The 24,225-nt window shown below is 38.1% G+C and overlaps 1 protein-coding gene across 3 annotated transcripts; it reads left to right on the top strand.

Annotated features, from left to right (window-relative positions):
- Positions 1 to 22,441, top strand: LOC148360318 (regulator of G protein signaling 14-like). Of its 3 annotated transcripts, none has more exons than XM_088343897.1 (15): positions 1 to 141; positions 7,400 to 7,421; positions 7,540 to 7,691; positions 7,782 to 7,874; positions 9,080 to 9,223; positions 11,312 to 11,488; positions 11,603 to 11,678; positions 11,763 to 11,860; positions 13,776 to 14,024; positions 16,132 to 16,205; positions 16,402 to 16,528; positions 17,801 to 17,882; positions 18,483 to 18,535; positions 21,370 to 21,460; positions 21,634 to 22,441. In XM_088343897.1, the coding sequence occupies exons 1-15, from the start codon at positions 22 to 24 to the stop codon at positions 21,879 to 21,881; spliced, it is 1,806 nt and encodes a 601-aa protein (XP_088200023.1). In that variant the 5' UTR covers positions 1 to 21; the 3' UTR covers positions 21,882 to 22,441. The 3 variants fall into 3 exon arrangements, with proteins under 3 accessions (XP_088200023.1, XP_088200024.1, XP_088200025.1); XM_088343898.1 differs by having other exon boundaries at positions 21,370 to 21,439; XM_088343899.1 differs by having other exon boundaries at positions 13,776 to 13,994.
- The last annotated feature ends 1,784 nt before the right edge of the window (positions 22,442 to 24,225 follow it).

The raw sequence follows: 24,225 nt of genomic DNA on the forward strand, positions 1-24,225 counted from the left end.
TTTTTCCTTCAATACGAGAAAATGGTTGCATTTAAGTGCGTTTATCGTCGTTTTTCTCATCTGGCCAAAGTTATGGCGAACAAGCAGATAGGAAAATATGACAAGTGGCGAGCTGAAGATCCAGGAAAGGACAGTGAAAAGGTGAGAAAACTATTGTTTCAGTGAGGTGTGGAGCTCCCGGGTGAAAGTGGAAAATGTCACCGTTTCGGTTTATGTAAATTTGATATCCACGCGAAAAACGTTTGTCACTTTTATAAATTGGGGTTTTGGTCGAATATTATTCTAATGAATGTTTTTCAAAATGTCAATTAATTGGCAAAAAAATAAATCAACGAAATTATCTAGAAACCGTCCCGACTCCTCTACAGTATTTTAGCATTCGATTCATTAAAAACTATGACTCGTAATTATGTGGTTCTTAATAATTCTCTATCCTTTATTTTTTTGTTTCTAATATAAAAGTTATAAGCTAGATAAATATATAAATGATTTACAATATCCTTCTACCGAGGACTGTGTAGATACATTTATTCAGTGAACCCTCGCTATAGTGCGGTTCAGTCTTTACGGTCTTGCCATTTCACGGATTTGCATCGTGCTTTGTGTTTTGCTTTCTGTTTATGCTGAAAATGATTATTTGGCAGTACAGTAGTTGTTAAAAAACCTTTATACCTACTTAATAATGCTCTTTAAAGAGGAATACCACTGCAAACATACTACCTCATAGAAATGTAAAATCGTATTCATGCCTATGCTGACTTTGCTCAATGTTGCCTATTTTGCACTATTACGACCCCAAACTGTAAGTAAACACCCGATCTCTATCTTCTGCCTCTACATGCCCACACTTTCTTGTGTAAATTATTATTTTTTTTTTTCCTTACAGTTAAATGTGTAGCTGGAGTGCCACTTGCAATGTCGTTGTCACAATATGTTCAACCCATTTTGTAACAATAAGATAAGAAGGAATATTCTATTCTAATATATGCCCTTGCCTGTGAAAAGGCTTTTCGCTTTGGTTTTAATGTCCAATTGTATACATTAATTGCATGATAATTAAAAAAAAAAAAAAACTTTTACTTCATGAATTACGCCTATTATGGATAGTTTTAGGAACGCAATCCCTGTGATAAATGAGGGGTACAGTACAATATAGTAGTTATTTAACAATGTTTGATGTTAAAGATCTTTTTTTCACGTAAGCAACCTCAAATATAGCTAATTTTAGCAGTAATTGTCATCCATCACAACTATTGTGCCAGCAAAAAATGATGACGTCGTTCAAATGAGAAAAGGTTAAAGCATACATTGCAATCCATTTACAATCAGTTTTATTGCTTTAATGCCTTGGGTTTCGTTTTTGATTTTTTTTTTTTTATATATTATAGATATAGAAAAAACCCTATCAATCAATTTAAATGTCACCAAAACGGTATTTGGCTTTTGCATAAAAAAAAAAAATGTATAGAGAAAAATGATAAACGTTCAAACCATTTCAAGCTAGCAATTAAATTGAATTCAGCAACTTGTTTTACAATAAAGCCTTTGCAAGTTGAAAATCCTTTGATCCTTCTCTCCTTATTTTGATTGTCTACTAAAGTTTAAAAGATCTTATTTTATTTAAAAATATTATAGAATTATATATGTCATTATCCATTAAAACGAGAACAGAACCTTTACAGGCTCAAGCACTTGTTTAACAAATAACAGTACTGCATACCTCTCAAGCTGCACGTTTTTGCTGTACAAAGTACATTTATGATGCTTTTTAAGACGTGTACGACGTACAAGAAAATCTGTAAGGAAAAACGCCAATTTGTCAATTATGGGTACCATCCGATATACACTGACTATCACAAAACGTCAAACCAGTTCGCCGCGGTAGCCTCTATCTCGGTATCGTTTTTTTCCCTGCAAACCTTGCGAGCGGTTTGATGCTACTGTGCGCATGCGTCTGCTGCCTGGGGATTTCCCATCATGCATCATTCCGTGGTAATTGTGTAGTGAAAAGAAGTCAGTCTCTTTTAAAAGAAGTCAGTCTCTTTTGAGAGAAGCGGCTTTTTCGGCTCCACTCATTCGAGAGCCGGCTCTCCGACGGCTCATTTGCTTTGATGCATTATCTTACGACTTATTATTTTGTATAAAGAAGTTAAGAAAAGGAGTGTAAAAGGAGAAAATGAAAAGATAGAAGATAGATAGAATAGATAGAATATACCTTTTATTGTCATTGTTACAAAATGGGTTAACATATTGTGACAACGAAATTGGGCATGACACTCCAGTTTTACAAAAGACAGGTTTGTGGTTATCCCTTTAATCAGTATATTATCAACAATAATTGAATGCAGAAAATAAATTCATAATTTGAATAAGAAAATTCTGCTTAATTCGATTTGCATGTATTTTTTCATTCAACGGTAAAAGTCCAAGCGACTTCATTTTTGAACTTTTTTTTATGATAAACCTCATTCATGTCGAGCAACTCGGTATCTCACAACAAAATGTTAATGAACAATATATATGATATAGCGGAACACATGTACAATATAAGATGTTAAACTACATAAACACATTTGTAAAAAATATGTTGTAAGATTATTTTGTATTTTGCAAGGGAAAATACAACATTTTGTAAGGGCATGGAGCCGTGGAGGTTGACTGGTATAGTACTGTATAAAGTTTGTTTTGAAACAAACTACTGTAGTTTCAAATAATGTTTAAACATCAATTCAAACGGAAGCAGAGAAAACTGTTAAGCCAATCAGAATGCAGAAAACGATACTAGATGCAAATCCTTAAAATAGCGAGACTGTGAAAAGTGAACTGCGTTACAGCAAGGGTTTATGGTATATTTAATTTCAGGAAAGAAAATGCAAACTATAATGCGCTGCAAGGTATTCAAAAGTACACGTCTTGTACGATTCCTAGTGTTTTTTTTTTGTTTTTAAATTTTGCATTATAAGGGTCCACCATTTTGATTTTTCTTTGTTTCTCAAGAGTTTGCTTGAGAACAGTGTGATGTGATCATAGTAATCTTCCTTCCTCTTTTGTGGCATGTTGCTATGGTAAGACTTCCATTCAGGAAGTGGCTAGAGGAACCCAAGTGAAAAGGTTTTTGGTGTTTCAGTGGAGACCATCAGTGTCTCTCTCAGTAGGGCGACCTTCGTATATGACTTGGGGTCTTGGTTATCATGGCAAAAAATTGTAACTCTCGAGGGCTTCCTGCTGGCCACATGGTAAGTTTGTGATATTACTGAACAGATCGTTTTAGTCGGTTGATCGTGTCGCAGTAAAAACTTGGTTTCTTCGTAGATTGGTTTGGGTCAAGGATCGACCGATATGAGTTTTATTTATTTTATTTATTATGAGTGTCAGGAGGAATTTGATAAGATATTTGGAGCCGGTATACATTTGCTGTAAAAGCTTAAATATTGGCGTAAGAAATTTTCAATAATGCAAAAGAAACAAAGAATTAGTTATAGATTCAACTTTAAAGGCTCTCTGAAAATTTTTACAGTAAATGGATTAAGATTTCAGCACAAGTAACTTGAGAAATCTTTCACTTAAACCAAAAGCTAACTGTGCAGGAAATAAAATTGGGCTGGGAAGCTACATACAAATTTAAATGGCTCCCTATTTATTTTTTCACAATAAAAATATAACCACAATACAACAAACATGACCTGAATTCACTTAAAACCAAAAGTAAATCGAAATTCAAACAACTCTAGCAAATTAAAAAGTGTTGACACTCCTATTTTAGAGTTGGTGACAAACTAATGTTATGGTAACAGCTAATCACTCAGCCTCTCACCTAAGCGCGCTAATTATGCTCTCAATCACAAACGCACACGCTTGACTGAAGAACTATTGTTATTATAATAACTAATGTATCAGTGTCTGTTTCCCTAAAACAAGTTAACTACAGTTTTTACACTATCCCTTAATTACATACACGCTTTTCTACCACAGACTTTTTAAAGTCAGCAGATTTTATTCACAGGTATGTCAAGACTTGGGATTAAGTAGTAGTTTTACTCTGCTCCAACGTTATTCTTCCTGGTTCAGTGGCTCTGACCCCAGTCGCTTATCGAATCAGAAGGCGCGTGGTGGGCAGGGTCGGATACGGGGTGGGGGCGTGTTGAAGAGAGGGCGAGAGAGGCTTGGCTGCATCTGAACCTGAATAATCCTCCCATTGAATAAATAAAAATACAGATATCTGTCAAATTCCCCAATAATCTGTATACCTCAAGTCTGGATATTATTCAACTGACAAAATAGATAGCTACTTTATTCATCCCCGTAGGGAAATTCAAAATGTGTGTATGTGAACTGTGAATGCATTGTTTAAAAGTGTATTGCTGCTAAAAATGGACAGCGAGAAATCACACTTGTCTACTTGCCAATCTGTAATGTGTAGGCTGTGTGTGATCAAGCCTGCTGGTAAATTTATAATAGAAAACACTCAAAAGGGTTCAGTATTTTATTTCTTCCGTTTTTTTGTTTCTCGTGTACGCCGATGACATTTTATTGCTTTATTTAAAATCAATCTATTGGAAACTGATATTTTCAGTCGGTTTCATTATCCGTTTTCACCACTTAATGAAGCCGCCGCTGTGAAGCAAGTAATGTTGGGTTTGTTCACACAGCATGAAGGCGTCTTTGGCTCCAAAAGCTGAATGAGAGCCAACCATTAGTGTCTCAACCACTTCCTGCACAGCTCCATTGTTGCTCCTGTAACACTAATCTTGGTTTTGCACTTCTAAACTTAGTCTCATGTGCTAATTCTGCATTTTGAATTCACTGGACCTATTAAATAGTTTTCTCCTTTTTATAATGTTTATTAATAATGTATATCAAGGCTATTATAATACACTTTTTATTCATTTCATGCAAATGGTTACATTATTATTGGCAATATGTCTTTTAAAGCAACCAAAAAATCTGAAGAGTCTAAATAGCGGAGATGTAGCGAGTTTTTGTAAAAAATACTGGAATTCTCATCTCTAATAAGTTGCGCATTACAGTAAGATACCTGTCAACTTTACATTTTCCCCATGTTTTTTTGAAAATTTCAAATGACGTATGCAGTACTTTGTGTAAAAAAAAAATATATGTATTATTTTGCTACATAGTCTGTCTTGCTGTGAGTCAATTGGTGACTTGTTGCGTTTGTAAGGTTTATTATCAATTAAAAAGGGAATTGCAATCATAAGGGGAGCAATTGTGCTGAGGTTGATGAGTATGCAATAACATCCTGTAAACCATTGAAGAGGAACCAGCATCCTGTCATAGCAGCAATCAAAAAAGCAGCTTTACTTATATTTAATACTGTAATTTACCAAATCACCGATATGAGTCTTACATTTAATTAAACGTAAAACTCTTGATTAGGTCTGATACTTGATCTTAAAATAGTATAGTATTGGTAAAACACCAGTTATTTTTAGGGTAATTGGATGACAAGCAGGTTTTTTTCATAATACTGTTGTTTCATTTACCTTACTTTGGGTGTGACTTGTTAAGCTGTGTTTTTGCCTTCCATAACTAGTGTTATTGATTCAATCATCTTCGATCCAGCTTCTTGATTTTGCTTTAAAAGTGCACCAAAAACATTTCCAGGGCAGTATGCCCCGGATATCCCCATAGACTGTCCACCCAACAGGGTTTCACAAAATGATATGGGGAAACACTGAAACATTTAGAAGGCTAACTAAAATTATCTAGCATTATCCCTTCCATTTGCTCTGTTGTCAGTTAAAATGTTTCACTCAAAGGCAGTTATAGTATTAATAGTTAAACACCAATTTAGCATAGCATGTGTTTTTTTACACCTAAAATTTTGGAGTTGTATAGTTTTGCAATAAAATGACACAACAATTTAAAAAAACATACTTTTGTGATATATATTTTACATTTTTTTCTTCCCAAAATGTCCCGTCTAATGCTTAATAACTCAAATGAAACATCGACTTCCAAAAATGGTTGCGTATTTCGATCACAATGTCAAAGAGGGAGCCGCGCCATTCCGTAAATGAGCGTCGTTTCCGCCTTTAACTTTTTACATTAAAATTTTATTGATGCTACTTGCCAAATCCAACAAAGTACTGTCTTCGTTACCTCCCTGCTGTAGAAGCGAGCTCCATTTTTTGCACTTTAATTTGCAAGATGTGCTCAAACATGGCTTGCCAAAAACATTGACACGATATATGGATGGATACAACTGTTTCATTTTTGCCATGGAGAGAGAAAAAAAAGGAAATGTCCCAGAGAAATCAACCAATACACGTCGGGCTTTTTAGCAAGTAAACCAGAGTTTGTGTGTACATTATTCTTTACACCAAATCACACAGTGCCTTGTGGCATAAAAATATCCCAGATGGGGGAAACTGCGAGTCTGCACAAGCACTGGGATTACTGGAATTTGTAAACATTGGCATGTAATCTGAAAATGAAAGGGCTAACCATACCTTCGGAATCGGAAAACTCTGAGCCCTACCTTAATCAGATGATTGCGTGCGTTTGCATGGCTTTACATCATCGTGAAAGTGGCATGTTTCAATTCCCAATCGAATTACTGCCAGCATGTAAACGCACATTATTATGATTGTTAGGGGAAAAAACTATTACAAATGTAGCATTTACCAAATTATTCGAATTAGTTATCTGACTCCATTAACCAAACACAAACTTTATTCTAACAATGCATGCTCGTTTCTTAATGGGAAAATGAACAAAGATAGCCGTCATTTTCACACGGGGGCAGATTTATTTTCTTAAAGCATTTTAAGTGAATTCCATTGAATTTAGTCGAATTAGTGTAGTCTTCGTCGAGCCTCGCTCTCATTCTCCGATCTGCTCTCCCATCTCTGCTCTCTCTCTTTTTCTGTCTTCTGTCTTCCGTCTTTTTCACACGCTTTGGCATTGCTCCTCCCCCATGGGCGGGCCAGGTGCCAGCTTCACCTCCTCCTCGCCGAAAGGCGCCGCCATGTCTAAAGGACTCACACCAACAAAGCTCATCAGAACACTTGTCTCATTTTCCCGCGTCAGCCCATGTCCCCGTTCTTGTTGTTTTTCTGTAAAAATCAATCTTGTCTAGGCCACACTGACCCCAAGCCTTCCCTGTGAAAAATCCCCACTGCATTCAACAAATGTAATTTGTATTCTATTAAATCCCCTTATAGTCAAATAAATAAAATAAAAAATCCTTCATGATATTTCTTTAGAGTAGAATCTCACATGAAAGTCAAATAAAAAGCTGTAATGCAGGGTAACAAAGACATCCTCCAATATCTATTTTGTTTTCTAAAACTGCATCGTCAACGTTCAATGTCCCCCTTCTTGTTTTCCTAACCAGCTTGATTCCGACCTAAATTATCTTTTCACTTTCTCTTAATAGAGCCTTGCCGTGTCAGACGGAGGTGAGCATAAAGTACCTGCCGATCGCAGAGCGGAACAAGTCGATGCACGACGCAACAAATCCGATTCAACCTCATTTTTCTGTTGCGCTTCTCTGGTCTTGCAAATGGGTGTGTGCAGAGCTGAATATGTCTGCACGGATGAGTACAGGCAGCAACTTCAGCCTACCCGGGACCCCCGGCAGAGAGGCCTGCCTCCCTGACAACGTGCTAAGCTGGGCGGTCTCCTTTGAGAAGTTGCTTGAAGACCCCGCCGGCATCAACTACTTTACAGTGAGATGAAACATATAAGCACATGTTGTTTTTTTCCTTACAAGGTAGGTGTACTGGTGTTCTAAATTGTCCCTGGCATTTTTCTTAAAGGCTTTTTTGAAATCTGAGGTAAGTGCGGAGAATATATTGTTCTGGCAAGCGTGTGAACAGTTCAAGAAGATCCCTGCCACATCATTGGATGAGGTATGACTACTCTCCCTCCCTTTATCTGGGTTCACACGGGTGACTGTAATGCTTGAATTGTAATGTGTTTTCAAGGTCAGGAAAATGCTTAATTATTTTCACTGTCTTGTTTTCTGCCAGTCTGAATTGATAGACTGCACTTTTAAATTTAAAAAATGAAAAAGGGTGTAAAAATGACGCCAATGGTGGCTCCAGCCCTTGTTATAGAGAAGTCATGTGAAGCGTTACTGCCTCCAAGAGGGCAGGTTTATCAGACTAGTCACAGGAATTACGTCTCTTTCTAGAAGTGGCTCTTTTGGCTTGGCTCACTGAGAAGAGGTGGGTCTCTTGGCTCCCAAATGGTTCCTCAGATATTTTTTTTTTGACATATTAATGCTAAAACATTTTGCACCAAATTATTTAGTAATGTGTAAGTTCATTTTTTGCAGGGATCACTGAAATAATGTAAAATAGATTAATATATTCACAGATCTACAAAATAAAATTGTAAAACACAAGACAATTATATATTTTTCCACAGTCAACAGATTTAAAGCCAAACACAAAATCCCTGAAAAATGCAAAACGATAAAATAAATGATTAAATGCAAAAACAAAATAAATATTTATAATTCTAGTTTAACCAATTTAGACACAAATCGTCTGAATAACACGCAAAAACATAAATAAGTAAAACAAAAAGCAAAGCCTCAGCAGTTGTTTGAATGCACTTTGCTTTGGAGCAATCCATATTAAAATGAGTCCGAATTTGCCTCTTTTCTGCTTTTTGTTCACACAGAACTTTTTTTTTTTGTCTTTATTATGCTTCATTATCACCCAGCACCTATAGAAGCCTCTCCGTGTTTGTAAACATATGTGACAGATTGAAGCTGCGCATGCATTGTTGATGCATAATGGCAGAATTCATGTCAGTTTATAGCAACCAATTGACAGAAAATGATCGGCGGTGATGGAAAGGGACAGCTCAAAATAGCACAAAGTATGTGGTAGCAGCAAGGTACCCACTTTATTTTAGTCGTCAAAATCAACAACAAAAACTTTCTCGATCGTGCTGGATTTCTTCCTGTGGCGGTATTGGAATTTTTTTCGATAAGTGCTTAAATTTTGCCACGAGTGTATGAACCCTGTTCTATGACACACAGATTAAACCAAAGTAAAAATCCTGGTTTTCTTGATGTATTTGTTTCTGGATCTGTTGTTTGTAGCTGAAGACGAGCGCTGTCTCCATCTATGAAACGTACTTGTCAGAAAATGCTCCTTACTCCATCAACATCGATGATACAGCCAGAAAAAGTCAAAAGGATTTGGAGCAACCCACTCCTGATATCTTTAACAAAGCTCAATCGCAGGTCGGTCAAAAAGATAACCAGTAGACTAGTGTTTTTCAATCTTTTTTAAGTCAAGGCACACTTTTATTCATCACAAAATCACACTGTCCATCGAAAATGTTTGAAATTGAATTCTCAGTTTCATGTTTTGTATTGCTTAAATTATCGTGTTGCTTAAATTGACAGTACGTTTTTTTTAATTATCTGTGGTCACTCTGGTTCAGGAAATCATACAGGTCATTCCGTTTTACTGTATTTTTTTAACCTGTTTCACGGTAGTTTTATCTCGTTTTTCTTTAGAAAAACTCAAATACCTAAAATTTTGCGAAATTAATCAGTCAGTGAAACAATCTTTTTTTGTTGTGGGAGGAACTAAGAAAATCATTGTAATCAGCAAAATTGTGTGCAATATTTTTACTGTGACACATTGTTTCAGAGCAATCTTTAACAGCTTCATCAAACAAAAGGGTTTTGAAAAATATTTTACTGTACTACCTCATTAGCAAATAATTAATGTATATAATTGAATACCTAAAATAAGAGAAATCATGTGCTTTACTCTGTTCAATTTGTTACTTTTTCCAGTGGACTCTTAAACAGCTTTGTTAAACAAAATAAGATATTAAATATACTGGCTTAGTTACATGCATTTTATTTTAATTTATTTGATCTATTTTATATTATTTATTTTTGTATGTGTTTGTCTTGCTGTCCGTCACCCCTCTCGAGGGATATGACCAGGGTAGATACATAGTTACGTGCAGATAATTAGTCTATAAAAATTTTTTTAAAAGTGCTGCCACCTACTGATATGGATGACTATTACAGTCGCCTGACCAATTAAAGGAAGCAAAGATAACGAATAAAGGTGTGGTTGTTTTTGTAATGATGAAATGAGGCAATTCCCTGCGGCACACTAGACGAGGTCTCACGGCATTATAGTTTCCCAGCCACACTGGTTGAACTAAGAGTTATGGCAACCCCGCCTTGCGATGTTTGAACTTAGAGGTGTGGAATTAGATATCTTTTTGCCCTGTCTTTACGACATCAACTACAAATAATTTTACATGACCCAAAATGATCAAATTACTCTAAAGTTACGTCTCTAAGATGCTTGTCTAGTATTGCTCGACATCACACAAGATGCTTGTCTGTTACTTTGCGCCATGAAAATGCTGATAAGCTATTGGCGAAACTACCTCCCACAATGCATTTTTCATACTAAGAATCTCTTGTTTAATGAAAACTAAGTCAGTATCAGAAAATTGATTTTTTTTTTTTTTTTTTTTTTTTTTTGGTACTATGTTTATTCGCTATGGGTTCCAGACAACCATGGGAACAAAACTTGCAATTGCTGACAAATATGAAGAAAGTACAGGAATTGCTACTGTTAGGAATTAAACTATTAAAAAATGTATCGTTTACCAAATTGTTCGAATTAGTTATCTGACTCCATCAACCAAACACAACTTATCGCCCAACAATGCATGTTCGTTTCTTTATGGAAGAATGAACAAGAATAGCCAACGATTTCACACCTGGGAAGATTTATTTTCTTAAAGTATTTAGTGTCGAATTGGTGTCGTTCAAGGCTTCTTCGAGCCTCCTTTCTCTATTGTCCCTCGCGAACGATTTTTTTGAAGTTCTCCCGGACCACGCCTTTTTCCTCCCATGGGTGTGCCGACTCCTCCCATGGGCAGGCCAGAGACTCCCCACGTGGACTCCACCTCGTCGCCTCGATGTCTGAAGAAACTCAAAACAACACCAAGCGTTTATCAAAACAAGGCCTACGTCCTTCGTAAGCGCCCTGTTATCAAAATTCCCCATCCAAAACACTCCGCACTTGGAACTGCGCGACCTGTCATCGAACTTAAGCCTTCTCTGTGAAAAATCTTCATTGCATTCAATAAATGTAACTTGTATAAAATCCTTTATAGTAAAATGTATAAAATATAAAATCCCTCACTACTCTCGCTCAGTTGTGGTTCCTACCAGCCCTATATGTCAATCCCACCTCAGAACATATTGTCCTATCCCAAGGTTCTACTGCACAAGTTTTTCAGACCTGAAATATTACTAATCATATATTTTTTCCACATTGTTTGGCAGATATTTAAGTTGATGAAGATGGACAGCTACAGACGCTTTGTGCGCTCTCCCCTCTACCAAAGCTGCACTTTGGCCAGCGTCGAAGGCAAACGTTTACCACAGCTTTCCTCGGAACCGTTTCGGACAATGTCCTGGGAGGACGTGGCCAATCGAAGCCCGAACCTAAGCGAGAAAAAGGTAGCGCCGGGCAGGGAAGGAACATTAATCAAAAGTCAGTGGGTTGCTTTGCAGAACCGATCCGGAATCTAGGTCGTAATGGCCTTGTAATGAGGTCATTATTATCTCAAACAGAGCAAGAAGCCAAACGAAATGGCTTTCCCTGCGGCCAAGAGCAACAAACAGCGGCAGAAAAGAGGATCCTGGGGAGGTGGCGTCTTTTACTTTTTGCTCATAATTAGACTTAAATGAGAATCGTTCCGCTCTATCTCACTATATTCTCTTCTGATCTTAGACTCATCCCACAGCACTGTTTCACTTTATCACAGAGAGCATAAAGCTGTCAAGTCCTCCAGTAATGTGGAGCTTTACTCCCTCTACAGGTCAATGGAAGTAAGTTAAGCTTTTTCATCACTGGATTGGTTGAATCAGGTGGGATTAGTTAAATAAATTCCCCTTTTTACAGTAAATAACTTTGAATTTCCTCACAACTAACATGACTAATCTTTTACTGAAACCAAAAACTCAAATTAAGCTTGGCAGCAACTTGTATAAAGGTACGTAAAAACTTCAATAGCCACCTGATTATTTTTACAATAAATAGAAATGTGAATGCAACCAACATGTCTTAAAATAACTTAAACATAAAAAGTGCATAAAAATTTCAACACAGCTCGCGAAAAGTGTAAGCACTCCAGTTTTAGAGAGTTTTATGAACTCGTGTTATGGTAAGAGCTAATAACTCAGCCTTCCACCTTTAGCACGCCTTTTATGCTCTCAATCACAAACACACGCTTGATTGACGAATTAATCCATATCCACCTATCCCTAAAACAAGTTAGCTGCACTTTTACGCGATCTTAATCCCAGACTTTTAAAGATCTCAATATCAGCTGTCCTGATTCACAGGCATATAGTGACTCAGGAGTTAGCAGAGCCGCACTGTTAACTTCACTCTAACATTATTCTTCACGCTTCAGTGTCTACGCTCCCAGTCAGTTATCCAGTCAGAAGTCGCGGGGTGGGTAGCGTCCTAAACAGAGGGAGGTAAGAGGGGGGAGAGAGGCTCTGCTGCATCTGTTCCTAAATAATCAGCCTGTCGAACAAATAAAAATGCCGATACCCATATCCGTCGAATTCCCAAATATCAGTGCCGATAATTGGTCAATCTCTAATTTGTACACGCATAAAAAAGTATTTGACCAGACAGACATTTTTAGCACATGTTTTTAAATACTCATTAAAAGAACCTTCATTTTCTTTTCTAAAATCGCAAATACTGAAGCTAAAAATAGAACGTAGCTACCTTCTGTAGACTCATTTGATTGAGATGATCCATTCCAATAATTGTAAAATGCTGCCTGATTTAAATCCAGTTTTACCTGATGTGTAATATTGATCTAAGGATTTCTTCAAATTGACCATTTCCAGGCATGAAAGTCTTTTAGTTTACCGTTTTGAAGTTAAAAAGGGTGACCTACGTGAATAGTATAGATCAGTGAAGGAGATGTTTTGGGTGGGGAAAGGGTTATTGTCACATTTCCCAGAATTAATTGGGCATTTGAGGTAGTGCGTTTGAATTAAAACCAGTATTTGTGCAAAGAGGAGTACTGTATTTATCCGTTAAACACCTAATATATTTTATCCCACTATGACACTTTTTATTCACTTTACCAGAGATAAATGTTAGGGAAATGTTTTCTTTTTGCTGTTTTAGTCTTTTGTTTAATTTTGTATTTTGTTCTTTTTTTTTCTTACATTTCCTCTTTTCTTTCTCTTTTTCCTCTTTTTGCTTTTGTTTTTCTTTTTCTATAGCTTTTATTTATAAATCACTCACGAAAGGCTGGGCAAAAGAAAGAAGGAAAAACTGCATTTTCGTCACTTTGAGTCTCGTGTTTTTTTTTTTTTTGTCTCGTGCTTCTTAGCACTCGTTTTTTGTTACACTACACAATACATCGACAACTATAGGTCAAATATTAAACACAGTCCCTTTAAAGATTTAATAACGGAGGGAGATTAGGGGATGGTTTCACAACCGGGAATGGAATTCTCTTACCTGAAGGCTTCTTTCCCTAATGCCCAAATAAGCAGGTCGGTGCCTTGCATGGCAGCTATTGGTGCGTAAGTGTGTGTGCAAATGGGTAAGTGTGAAGCACATTGTAAAGCGCTTTGGGAGGTCATTGACTTGAAAAGCGCTATATAAATGCAGACCATTTACCATTCTTTCCCTGGTCTCTTTGTAAGTTCAAAATCCTTTGATGCCTTCTCTCCTTATTTTGATTGCCTACTAAAAATTAACTGTCCTCAGAACTGCCAATCGTGTCCTACCTCTCCGGATCAAGCCGGTGTCCCAGGAGGACGTCCCGGGATGGAGGGCGGCTACTGCTGCGTCTACCTGCCTGACGGTAGCGCGTCCTTGGCTCCGACCCCTCACGGCCTGCCCATCAGAGACATGCTAACTGGTTTATGTGAGAGGAGAGGATTCTTGCTAAAAGACGTCATTATCTACCTTCAAGGCAAGGACAAGGTGCGGCTCAGAGGAAGTCATTCAGACGGGGTTCGTACGGGAGCTTGAAATCCTTGAAAATGCTTGAATTATAATGTTCCCCTTTCAAAGTGCTTGCATTTTGGGTGAAGTGCTTTAAAATACTTGACATTGTTGCCATTACTATGTTTCTTGGCAGTCTGACTATAGACCACGCAATTAATTAAGAAAAATAAAAAAGTGCATGAAAATGATGCTTACGTGGCTGCTCGGGTGGCTTGTCATTGACATGTGAAGCGTCATCACCCCCTACTGGTTGCACCAAAGAGGACAGCTCTATTAGAAAACGGGCTCGTTCGGCTCAGCTCACTGAGAAGAGCCGAGCTTCTTGAGCTCTTTCGGGTCCCAAACGGCTCCTTAGATGTTTTTTAATGGTATATATATATATATATATATATATATATGGTTATTTTGTAATAAGTAATTTCATTTGTTTTGCAGGGGGCCTAAAAACATGAAATATAAATTTAAATATTCACGACATCTACAAAAAAATTGTTAGATGCTAATCAATTTTAGCTTCGTACACACTGAACAGATTTAAAGTCGAAGAACAACGCAAAACAATAACAAAAAAAATGTAAAATGTTCACTCTTCAGTGTTATAAATACATGATCAAATGCAAAACAACTATTTACAATTCTCTTTTCACCAATTTAATAGTCAAGTCCTGTTTATTTGTTTGGCCCTTAATCACATATTATTCCAAACCAGACTATTTATGACACCATCCCCTGATCTAAAACCTATATGAGGGCAAGGAAAAACTCAAAACCTCAACGTGAGGTAAATGAATAAACCTTGAGAAGGGACCGCAAATGAGGTCATCCCCCTTCCAGGATGACCAGGCTGGAATGGATGTTGAAGTCACAAATAAGACACAGATATTGTCAACAGGAAAATAGGTCATTCATAAGCTAGAGAATATAAATTTAGACACTGTTCTCTGAAAAACACACAAAATGTATAATTAAAATCAGCAAACTAAAAGCAAACAAAACATCTGCAGATGAAGATTGAATGCACTCAGCTTTGGAGCAATTAATAATCATTAAATTGAGGCCAAATTTGGCCTGTTTTTGTGTTTTATAAATACAGTACTTTTTCTTATTTTGTCCTCCGTATTGAAGTGCATTATTACCTAACACCTAAATAGCCTTTTCCGTGTTCGTAAACAAGTGTGACGTAGCCTTGCTGCACCTGCATTGTTGAGGCAGAATGGCAGAATTCATGTCAGTTTATAGCAGCCCATTGACACAAAAATACAGTAGATAATAGCTAGGAACAGCTCAAAATAGCATTTTAGGAATTAAATATTAAAATGTACCGTTTACCAAATAGTTCGAATGAGTTATCTGACTCCATTAACCAAAGACAACCTGCATTCTACTAACAATGCGCACTCGTTTCTTGATGGGAAAAGATGGTCAAAAGATCGGCATTTCCACACTGGGGCAGATTTAATTCTTTAAACAATTTAGTTAAGTGAATTCCATTGAATATTAGCCAAATTGGTATCGCTCGAGTCTCTGTCATGCCTTCTCTCTCGATCTTCCTTTTTTTTTTTCCCGGCCCACGTTTTTTTTTCCGCAAGCTGGTGTGTCGGTTCCTCCCATGTGCGTGCCAGGAAAGCCTCCTCGCCTCGATGTCTGAAATGGTCAAAACATCCCCGAGCGTTTCTGTATCAAAGTGCTGATTATCTTATCAGCCCTTTGTCCCAGTTCACCGCTATTCCTGTAAACATCATTCTCAACGAGGTTGCATTGACCTCGCCCCACAGCTCAGCCAGTGAATATCTTTTGCATTTAAATGTCATTTGTATTTGATCGTACAAAATCCTTTATAGTCAACTGTATAAAATCCTTCAGGCACAAAGTATGGGTTAGCAGCCAGATATTTTTTCAATTTTAGCAAAGCCAGCAAAAAGTTATTTTGATGGGCGCTAGATTTCTTCCTTTGAAGGTACTGAAAAATAGGACTTGAAAGTGTTTGGATTTGACCATGAAAAAATGTGTACAAACCCTGCTGAAAGAACCAACCATTTTCTGTCCTTATTCCCTTTACCTTTGCTTCAGTACTGTTTCATACGAAGTCTTACTGGTCTCTGTTCCCTCAAAGCCGTTATCACTGGACCAGGACTGTGCGGTACTGAGAGATCAGCAGGTTTTTCTTGAGCTCCGGGTGACATTTATGTGAGTGAATGTTCTCGACTGATTTCTGTGTGTAATGTTTGTCCCATTTTGGAGGGGAAAGTCCATATCGACACTTGGTTACAATTTCTATTTTGATTTGCAGCAAACTTGAATTTGGGATTTCTGTAGTTTATGGCGGATTATTTGGCTAACTGGCTAATTTTATTGTCTAAAATGTCACTTTATAATGTTTCAGATTGGAAAATGCATTTACTGGAAAGACTGGCGGGATTATTGCAAAGTCAAGTAAAACACTGCAGGATGCCTTGTCCACACTCTTACAGAAACATAATCTAAATCCTCAAGAGGCTCAAATTACAGTTGTAAGTATTCCTATGAATATTAATCCTCTTAATGACGGTTGATGAGCAGTTGTATCTTTACAATGTCACCAGTCACTGAAAAAAGCTTAAACTCTCGGGATATATTATATTCCCATCCGAAACAAAATACCGTAAACTATAAAGCAGAGGCATCCAAAAGTGCTGTGACATTCCACTCATTAAACATTTATACACAAACATGGTCTGGTTACATTCAAGAGAGTCCAGTAAATCCAACCGTGTAAATTTACACACAATAATGCCTACAGAAAAGTCCGCCTAAAAGCATTCCTCCTTCGTTTGACGATCCTTGTTGTAATCAGTTTTGCTCCATAATTCCCCATTAAAAATCAACGCACTCATCAGATGATTTCCAATATGGCTGTTGGCCTCTATCATTTTGACTGACACCACTCCCATGCTAAGATTTTTTTCACGCTCCTTAGTCTGTGACAATTTTTAAGAACCTGTATTTGGCTTCAAAAATCTTTGGCGAATAGTGACTGACACATTGGTCAGCCAATGAAATTCCCAACGTAATTTTGTGCAAATTTAGGGGATGGATTAAAATCAGAGCCGAAAATAAACATGCGTAAATTCAGCCCACACGTGTTTATTACATGCAAGTGTGTACAATCATGGATTGATTTCTGGAAAGAAGTCTAACATTTACAACTCCTTCACAATGTCTAAAAATTGGCCAAAGTGAAATACAAGGTTGCAAAGGTTTTTGGGCTATAAATTGGTTGTCTCAAAATGGCCATTTTTGGAAATGCCTTGACATACCTTAAGAATAATGTGTTAAATGCAATGTTTAGTTGTTCAGATTCATCAAATTTGACCCAGGACCAGGCTTCATGCTAGTGTCCCAGCTTTTTTTCCAGCTAAAATGCCTATGCTACACACTTCTGCAGGTATCTGATTGCATTAAAAAAAAAAACTGCTGAGAATATAAACTCTCATCCTGTGTGTTCCCATTTTCCATTACTCAATCTTCGTAGCACTTGCAGTGATTTCAGTTTAGGTTCAAACTTCAGTCTTACCTTACAAGAGACCAAAACTGTCCATACTTGTCAAAGAACAGCATTCAATTGACTTTGACTCCGTCTTGGACTGGGATTTTAGGCAATTTTACAGGAACTTTGAGGTTAAATTAGAATTAGCGGTGTGCATGTGCGCGTTTGTTGCATTTTACAGCCTTTTTTGATACAGTAATTGTTATTTTCATCCAGAAAATGTATGCATTGGACTTGTTTTTTTTTTATTTTTTAGGTTGGCAGTGGTGAGACCGTAAGCATGAACACATCTGTGTTCAAACTGGCCAACAAGATGCTAAGGCTTGACCGAGCTAAAGGTATAAATGCCAACTTGTGTACTGTACTAATGGAACTTTTCCTAACACTATCGAATGCTATTGATAAATATATGCATCATTTTCCCCTCTGCCTTCAGTTCATTGAATGTAATGGCTTCTTGAGTCTTCTCACTATGTACTTCACTGTCCTACTTTTTTTTTTCCTGTATGGAAATCAGACGAGTCATTGTTCTCTTAGACCGGTATTCTTGATCCGTGCATCTCTCCATGCTTTTCTCCACAATGTCAAAATTCATTTGGTGTGTTGACTATGTCATGTCAAGTTCACACCCTCACTCGACCCCCTGCCGATGCACCAGACCCGACTTCACTTCTGATCAGTGGCCTTCGTCTCATCTTCTCACACGGGCTCTAGAAAGAGTAGACTGAATATGGCAGTAGCGCAAGAGGAGGCATTAAGGGACCTTTATGAGCATTTATTCCGATCTCCACTACTCAAATTTACAACAGTGTTCACACATTGCTTTCAAAGCATTCCAAATTAGTGTCCTCAACCACTGGACCTGTTTTGCCTTGTGATTAAGTGATCCTTCTATTGTATTCCAGCAGAAAAATGACTTGTATTTTCTGTTTGAGCAGGAGAAGACCAAAGCAACATGGTTAGAGTGTGTGGAACCGCTGCTGCCACGCAGGTGAGACGAGCTGATTTGCAACATTTACAGGGAATTGACTCAAAATGCCACCACTAAATGGTTTCTAATTGCTGATGGATACACCACGAGGCATTGGATTCATGAATCTCAAAATATGACCTTAATTGGCTTTAAAATATCTTAAATCGTGTTAGCTTTCAAGTACAGTAGATTTAGAAATAAGATCAGCTGGATTTTTCAGTTTAAGAGACAGCTCAAATACTTAAGTTGCAACGAAAGATGGAAAGTGTTTTGACACATATTCAAACCATTTTACTCGTAAGGTTTAAATTAATTGATAAAGTCCAGAGTTTATTTTAATGTTAAAGGGACAGTGTAATGTTTAGTGCCTTCTAGTGGTACAGAAACCTTTCATTCAGTAAAAAAACATTGACATGAATATTAAGCAAAAATCCTGATCCATCCATCCATTATCTGCACCGCTTATCCTCAGTAGGGTTGCGGGGGTGCTGGAGCCCATCCCAGCCATCTTTGGGCAGTGGGCAGGGGACACCCTGAATTGGTTGCCAGCCAGTTGCAGGGCACACAGGGACAAAATTCATTCGCTCATTCACACTTAGGGACCATTTGGACCGGCCAATTAACCTGACATGCGGGAGGAAACCGGAGTGTCCGGCGGAAACCTAAGCAAGCCCGGGGAGAACATGCAAACTCCACACAGGAGGTTCGATCTCATTACCTCAGAACTGTGCCGCATACACGCTAACCACTGCGCTACCGTGCTATCTTAAATCAAATTTTTTAAACTCTTGTGAGCACATATTTATCAATTGTCCACATCCAGGAAGTATGTTTTTTTTTAAAGGATTTTTTTTATGATACACTGAAAAAAATGGTAGTGATTATAGCTGTGTTTTACACTGAACCAAAAAGTCATTTTTCACGCAAGTCAAGTTATGTTTATTTGTGACGCCCTTAATCACAAATAGTCTCAAAGGGCTGCACAGACCCCAGACTATTGCAAACTACAGGCTATTATGACACCATCCCCTCATCTAAAACCCACATGAGGGCAAATAATACACATATTATAAACATAAAGTATAGGTTAACAATGTTGATATTAATAACAATAAAGACGCATCATGATAAAAACACTTTATGAATGTAGCAGAAGAGTTCTTTGGTATTAGTAGTAGTCTGCCGGTTTCATGAAGAACTTCAAACCTCCTTTTTAAGTATTGTTTTGGATATCTAATGGTACGTCTTCAACTGGACTAAAATCATATTTAAAGAATCAAATAAGAAAAACATTTGTTTAAAATTGTGTTTAATTCATGTGGTGTTTGTTTTGGTTTCAGTTGTGGGTTTTTGTTTTTTGTTGACTTGGTCTTAAATTTGATTTTCAAGGGCATTCAAAATATTACTGCCTTTTCCTCTTTACTTTGTTTTATTTGCTATTATTACTTGCTTATTTTATTGTTGTTTGATACGTCAGGTGTTCTGAAAGGCGCTTTTCCGTAATCACCAAAATGACCCTGCGGGACAGGGTTCGTTTCTTGCTATATCCACCAACCCTATAAACTGTTATGATTATTCGGCAGTGACATTCCACTATTATTTGAAAATATTTGTATTCATATATTTTTTTAGCAATTTTTATTTTAGCTACACAGAACGTACATGTGGTAAAGTTGCATCACCATGCCACCTAGTTTTGTGGCATCACTTCAGGGTAGAAATTCTTATCACTGTACACAAGGATGGTTTCTGCCATCATTATCTTTATTTGCAATACTAATTGAAATAAGGTTGCATGGAACGGTGCTGGAAGAAGTTGAAAGCTTTAGGTACTTTGGTTGTGATGTGCCTGCAGTTGGTGGAATGGAGTGCGAGGTATTGCACAGAGTGAATCAAGGAAGCAAGGTTTTGGGTTCTCTGAGGAGAGTGATGAGCAAGAAGATTATGAGTATGGATGTTAAGAGGGGGCTGTATGAGAATGTGATTGTGCCGACTGTGTTGCATGGTGCAGAGACTTGGAGCCTGAATACGGATGAAAATTAAATGTTTTTGAGATGAAGTGTTTGAGGAGTATGTTGGGAGTGACACGATTGGATAGATTGAGAAATGAAATTGTGAGAGACAGAACTGGAATAGTCGTGGAACTGAGCAAGTGTGTGGATACAAGTACTCTGTTGGTTTGGACACATGGACAGGATGGATGAGGAGCGAATGTTGAAGAGGATCTACAGAGCAGAAATAAAGGGAAGGAGACCAAGAGGAAGGCCGCGATTGACGTGGATGGATGGTGTTATGAGTGCACTGCAGGAAAGAGGTCTAAATATAACGGAAGCTAGAGCTCTTGTTGGTGATAGAAAGGAGTGGAGAGGTGTTGTGAAAGGATAGTGGGATGTTTAGAAGGGGATGGGCTGGGCACCCCGAAGATCGGCAGGGGTAAACCAGCAAAAGCTGTTGGGCCCTGCTGTTGAACAGAAGAGTGTGTTGTGTCACCCTGACATGGCCGCTTTCTGGTGTCCCGTTTCATCTGGAGGGACGAAAGCATGACCGACTTAGGTGCCTAACTTGTTTGGGTGTTTGGGCATTTGGGTTGGCCATGGTCCAAAAATGTGGGTGGTTTTTGCTATTTTTTTCCCTTTTTTATTTTCTTTGTTATTATATGTGTTTGTCTTGCTGTTGGTCACCCCTCTTGAGGGATATTACCAAGGTAGATAGATAAATTTTAAGACAGGAAGAAAATAAATCACAATTATATTCACTTTTGTCGGAGTTGAGTACCCGTACTTCTTGCTACAAAAACTGATATAGTTTATTTTTCTAGTTAAACAACCTGTTATCCTCTCTCCTGGGTCTAGGCAGGACCAGGTGGTTCGGATCCTCGGTTGTCTTCAGAGACGGACAAAGCAAAGACTTCACCAAAGCCCAGTAAGAACCCCGACATGGATGGTAGGAGTCCATAGAAGTAGGAAGGGCATGGTGTGCCCCTGTTTTGAGTGTTTCGTAGTAAGATCTGCTACTTTTTAGTGTAGTGCTCTGATGAGTTGAATTTACCCTAGATAATGTCGTTGCTGCAGCTACTGTTAGAGTGAATTCCAAGTTATGCGTGATCTTAACATCAGGGCTCCTGGACATGCTGTCGAGAGCCCAGTGCTGCAGAGTTGAGGACCAGCGAGGCCTTCTCACCAAGGAACAGCTAGAACTTCCTCTGTTCCTGCAGCTGCCTCAAGACGACAAGAAGGAGCCGCAATCCGAAGATTTGGACCCTTCTACTTGTTCTACTAAACATACAGGCAAGGTGACAGAGAACTCCTCACAAACCAGTTCAGCTGAACCGAAACACAAAGATTTGCGGGAAACATCCGTCTGAAAGACTTTGGGATAGTGGAACAAAATATGAGAACTTTTTTTAACACTTTGTGTTGCACTTTTTAGTCAATGTTGGGAAAAATGAGCTTTTAGGCAGCATTGTGCTTTGGCTTCTAAAGCATGACGTTTTAGGGCTGTAAAAAAACACGAGTATGAAATGAACTAACACTACACTTCATAAGGATAGTGTTTTATTTTAGTTTTGCAAAAAAAAGTATTGCAGTTTGAATGAGATTTTACTTTGCATGACATGTATTTATATGAGTGATCAATGCTGAACTCATGCGAGGCAGGACTGCAGTTTATAAAGAGCATGCTGTTTGGATTTAAGAGGATGCTTTTTTTTTTTTTAATTTGAAGTGACTTTTGTGCTTGTTTTGCTAATGTTTGCCATTTTTCTTAGAGTATTTGTTTGCTGTGATGTCACTTTGAAAAGCCCTGTTATGCTGCCACCTCTCACGTGTAAATCTCAGGATTATCATCATTCAAGGAGTCCATTAAGAAGGATAAACAGCTCAGTGGTAATATCCAAACAATTAAATCTTGTCATATAAACCCTTCCCTACCTTGATTTACTTATGCTTATGACATACCTTCTCGATTTAAAGCTGTTGGTTAATATGCAGTGTTGGGAAATATTACAAATGTATCGTTTACCAAATTTTTCGAATTAGTTATCTGACTCCATTTACCAAACATAACCTTCGTTCACCTAACAATGCATGCTTGTTTCTTTTTGTGAAAAGTCGGTCAAGAGACTGGCATTTCCACACGGGGGCAGATTTAGTTTCTTAAATACTTTAACTAAGTGAACTCCATCGAATTAGTCTCTTGTTCTCCCTCGATCTACTTTGATCTTTTCACAAGCTGGCGTGCCGACTCCTCCCATGGGCGCGCCAGGTGCCAGCTTCATCACCTCGCCGAAAGGCGTCACGATGTTTGTCCTTGTGCGTCTGGCCTTCTCCCGTCAGCACTCGCAGGAATTCTGTTATCAAAATACGTCTGATGCATTCCAGACAGCCTAACCTTCCAATGTACCTTGAAGAAAAACAGTCAGTGAATCTCTCTACTGCATCAAACTGAGTATATGTTCTTTCGTTTTATAATATCCTTTATAGTCAAATGTATAAAATCCTTCAGCAGTTACGTCTTTTCTAGATATTCAAACATAGAGTTACTGTTTCATAGCAGTGCAGCCACATCCTATAAGCGACTGTATAATACACAATCCATTAACGAAACGACAATTACGAAAACCTACATACATTGCTTGGAAGCACCCTATTGCCCTTCTCATTAGACCGACTGCAGCCTCCAGCTTTTACCAATCAATTTCAAAGAAAGGATTCCATTAATCTACTTTGTATCTGCTTTCCTTTTGCCAAGATGCACACATTAGCAGACAGGATCTTGTTTGGCATAGCAGGTGTTTGGCATTTTCTCTCTTCCCCCCCCTTCTGTGTGCGTCTCCATCCAATCCATCATTCCATGCCTGAATGGTGCGTCGGTGGAGCTCTGAATGGGCACAGCGAGAGATGTGTGCATTCTCACACACTCCGTAGCAGCAGTATCACCGGAAGCATCTCCTAGGCTGGACGTTTGCACCGCGAAGAGGACAAAAAGCAAGTAAGCGCTTAATTTTTCTTGATAATTTTGCATTGCTAACTACGCTGAGTGAGTAACGGAGCTGTTTTTGCCAATCCATCTTCGCGACTTGCTGCAGCCTCGCGTTTTGAGACGAGGACAAATGTTTAGTCCTTAACTCGCCTTTTTACAAAATCAAGAGTGTTAGTGCATCGAAAAACTGAATGTCACTGTGCTGTGTCCAACCTACGGGTCAGTTTTTATTGGCCCGCAGCAAATTCTGAAAATATAGTTGAATATGGCCCGCACAACCTATACTTTTCGTGGACAATATCTCTGTATTATTTGTGATTGCAACATCCTTTGCTGTCTGGTGATCCTGAAAGGGGGATGCCACATGTGCGGTCCCTTCTCAAGGTTTCTTCATTTTCCTCATGTTGAGGTTTTTGAGTTTTTCCTTGCCCTCATGTTGGTTCCAGATCAGGGGATGAATTAATAATAGTCTGGAAAAATAGTCTATGTAATAACCTGTGCAGCCCTTTGAGACTCTTTGTCATTAAGGGCTATACAAATAAAAATGACTTGACTTGACATGGTGCTTTAGCTCAACTCTGTTGCACTTCTCAGTTTTAACACTAGATGGAGCCAGTAACAGAAAAGGTGCTTCTCCACCCATGCAATTGGGATGCCCTGAAATGGAAAGCATTGGAATTGTGTTTTCTTTGCTTACTTAATAAACCTTATTGTCATTCATTTGAACT

Source organism: Urocampus carinirostris, chromosome 9 (assembly GCF_059441175.1).
Source record: "Urocampus carinirostris isolate Australia breed hairy pipefish chromosome 9, RoL_Ucar_1.0, whole genome shotgun sequence".
NCBI lineage: Eukaryota > Metazoa > Chordata > Actinopteri > Syngnathiformes > Syngnathidae > Urocampus > Urocampus carinirostris.

Coding starts and splice junctions, on each gene's coding strand:
- LOC148360318 (XM_088343897.1), top strand. CDS start 22: ATGGTTGCATTTAAGTGCGTTTATCGTCGTTTTTCTCATCTGGCCAAA. Junction 7,875..9,079: donor CTGCCACATCATTGGATGAG/GTATGACTACTC, acceptor TGTTGTTTGTAG/CTGAAGACGAGCGCTGTCTC. Junction 14,025..16,131: donor GAGGAAGTCATTCAGACGGG/GTTCGTACGGGA, acceptor GTTCCCTCAAAG/CCGTTATCACTGGACCAGGA.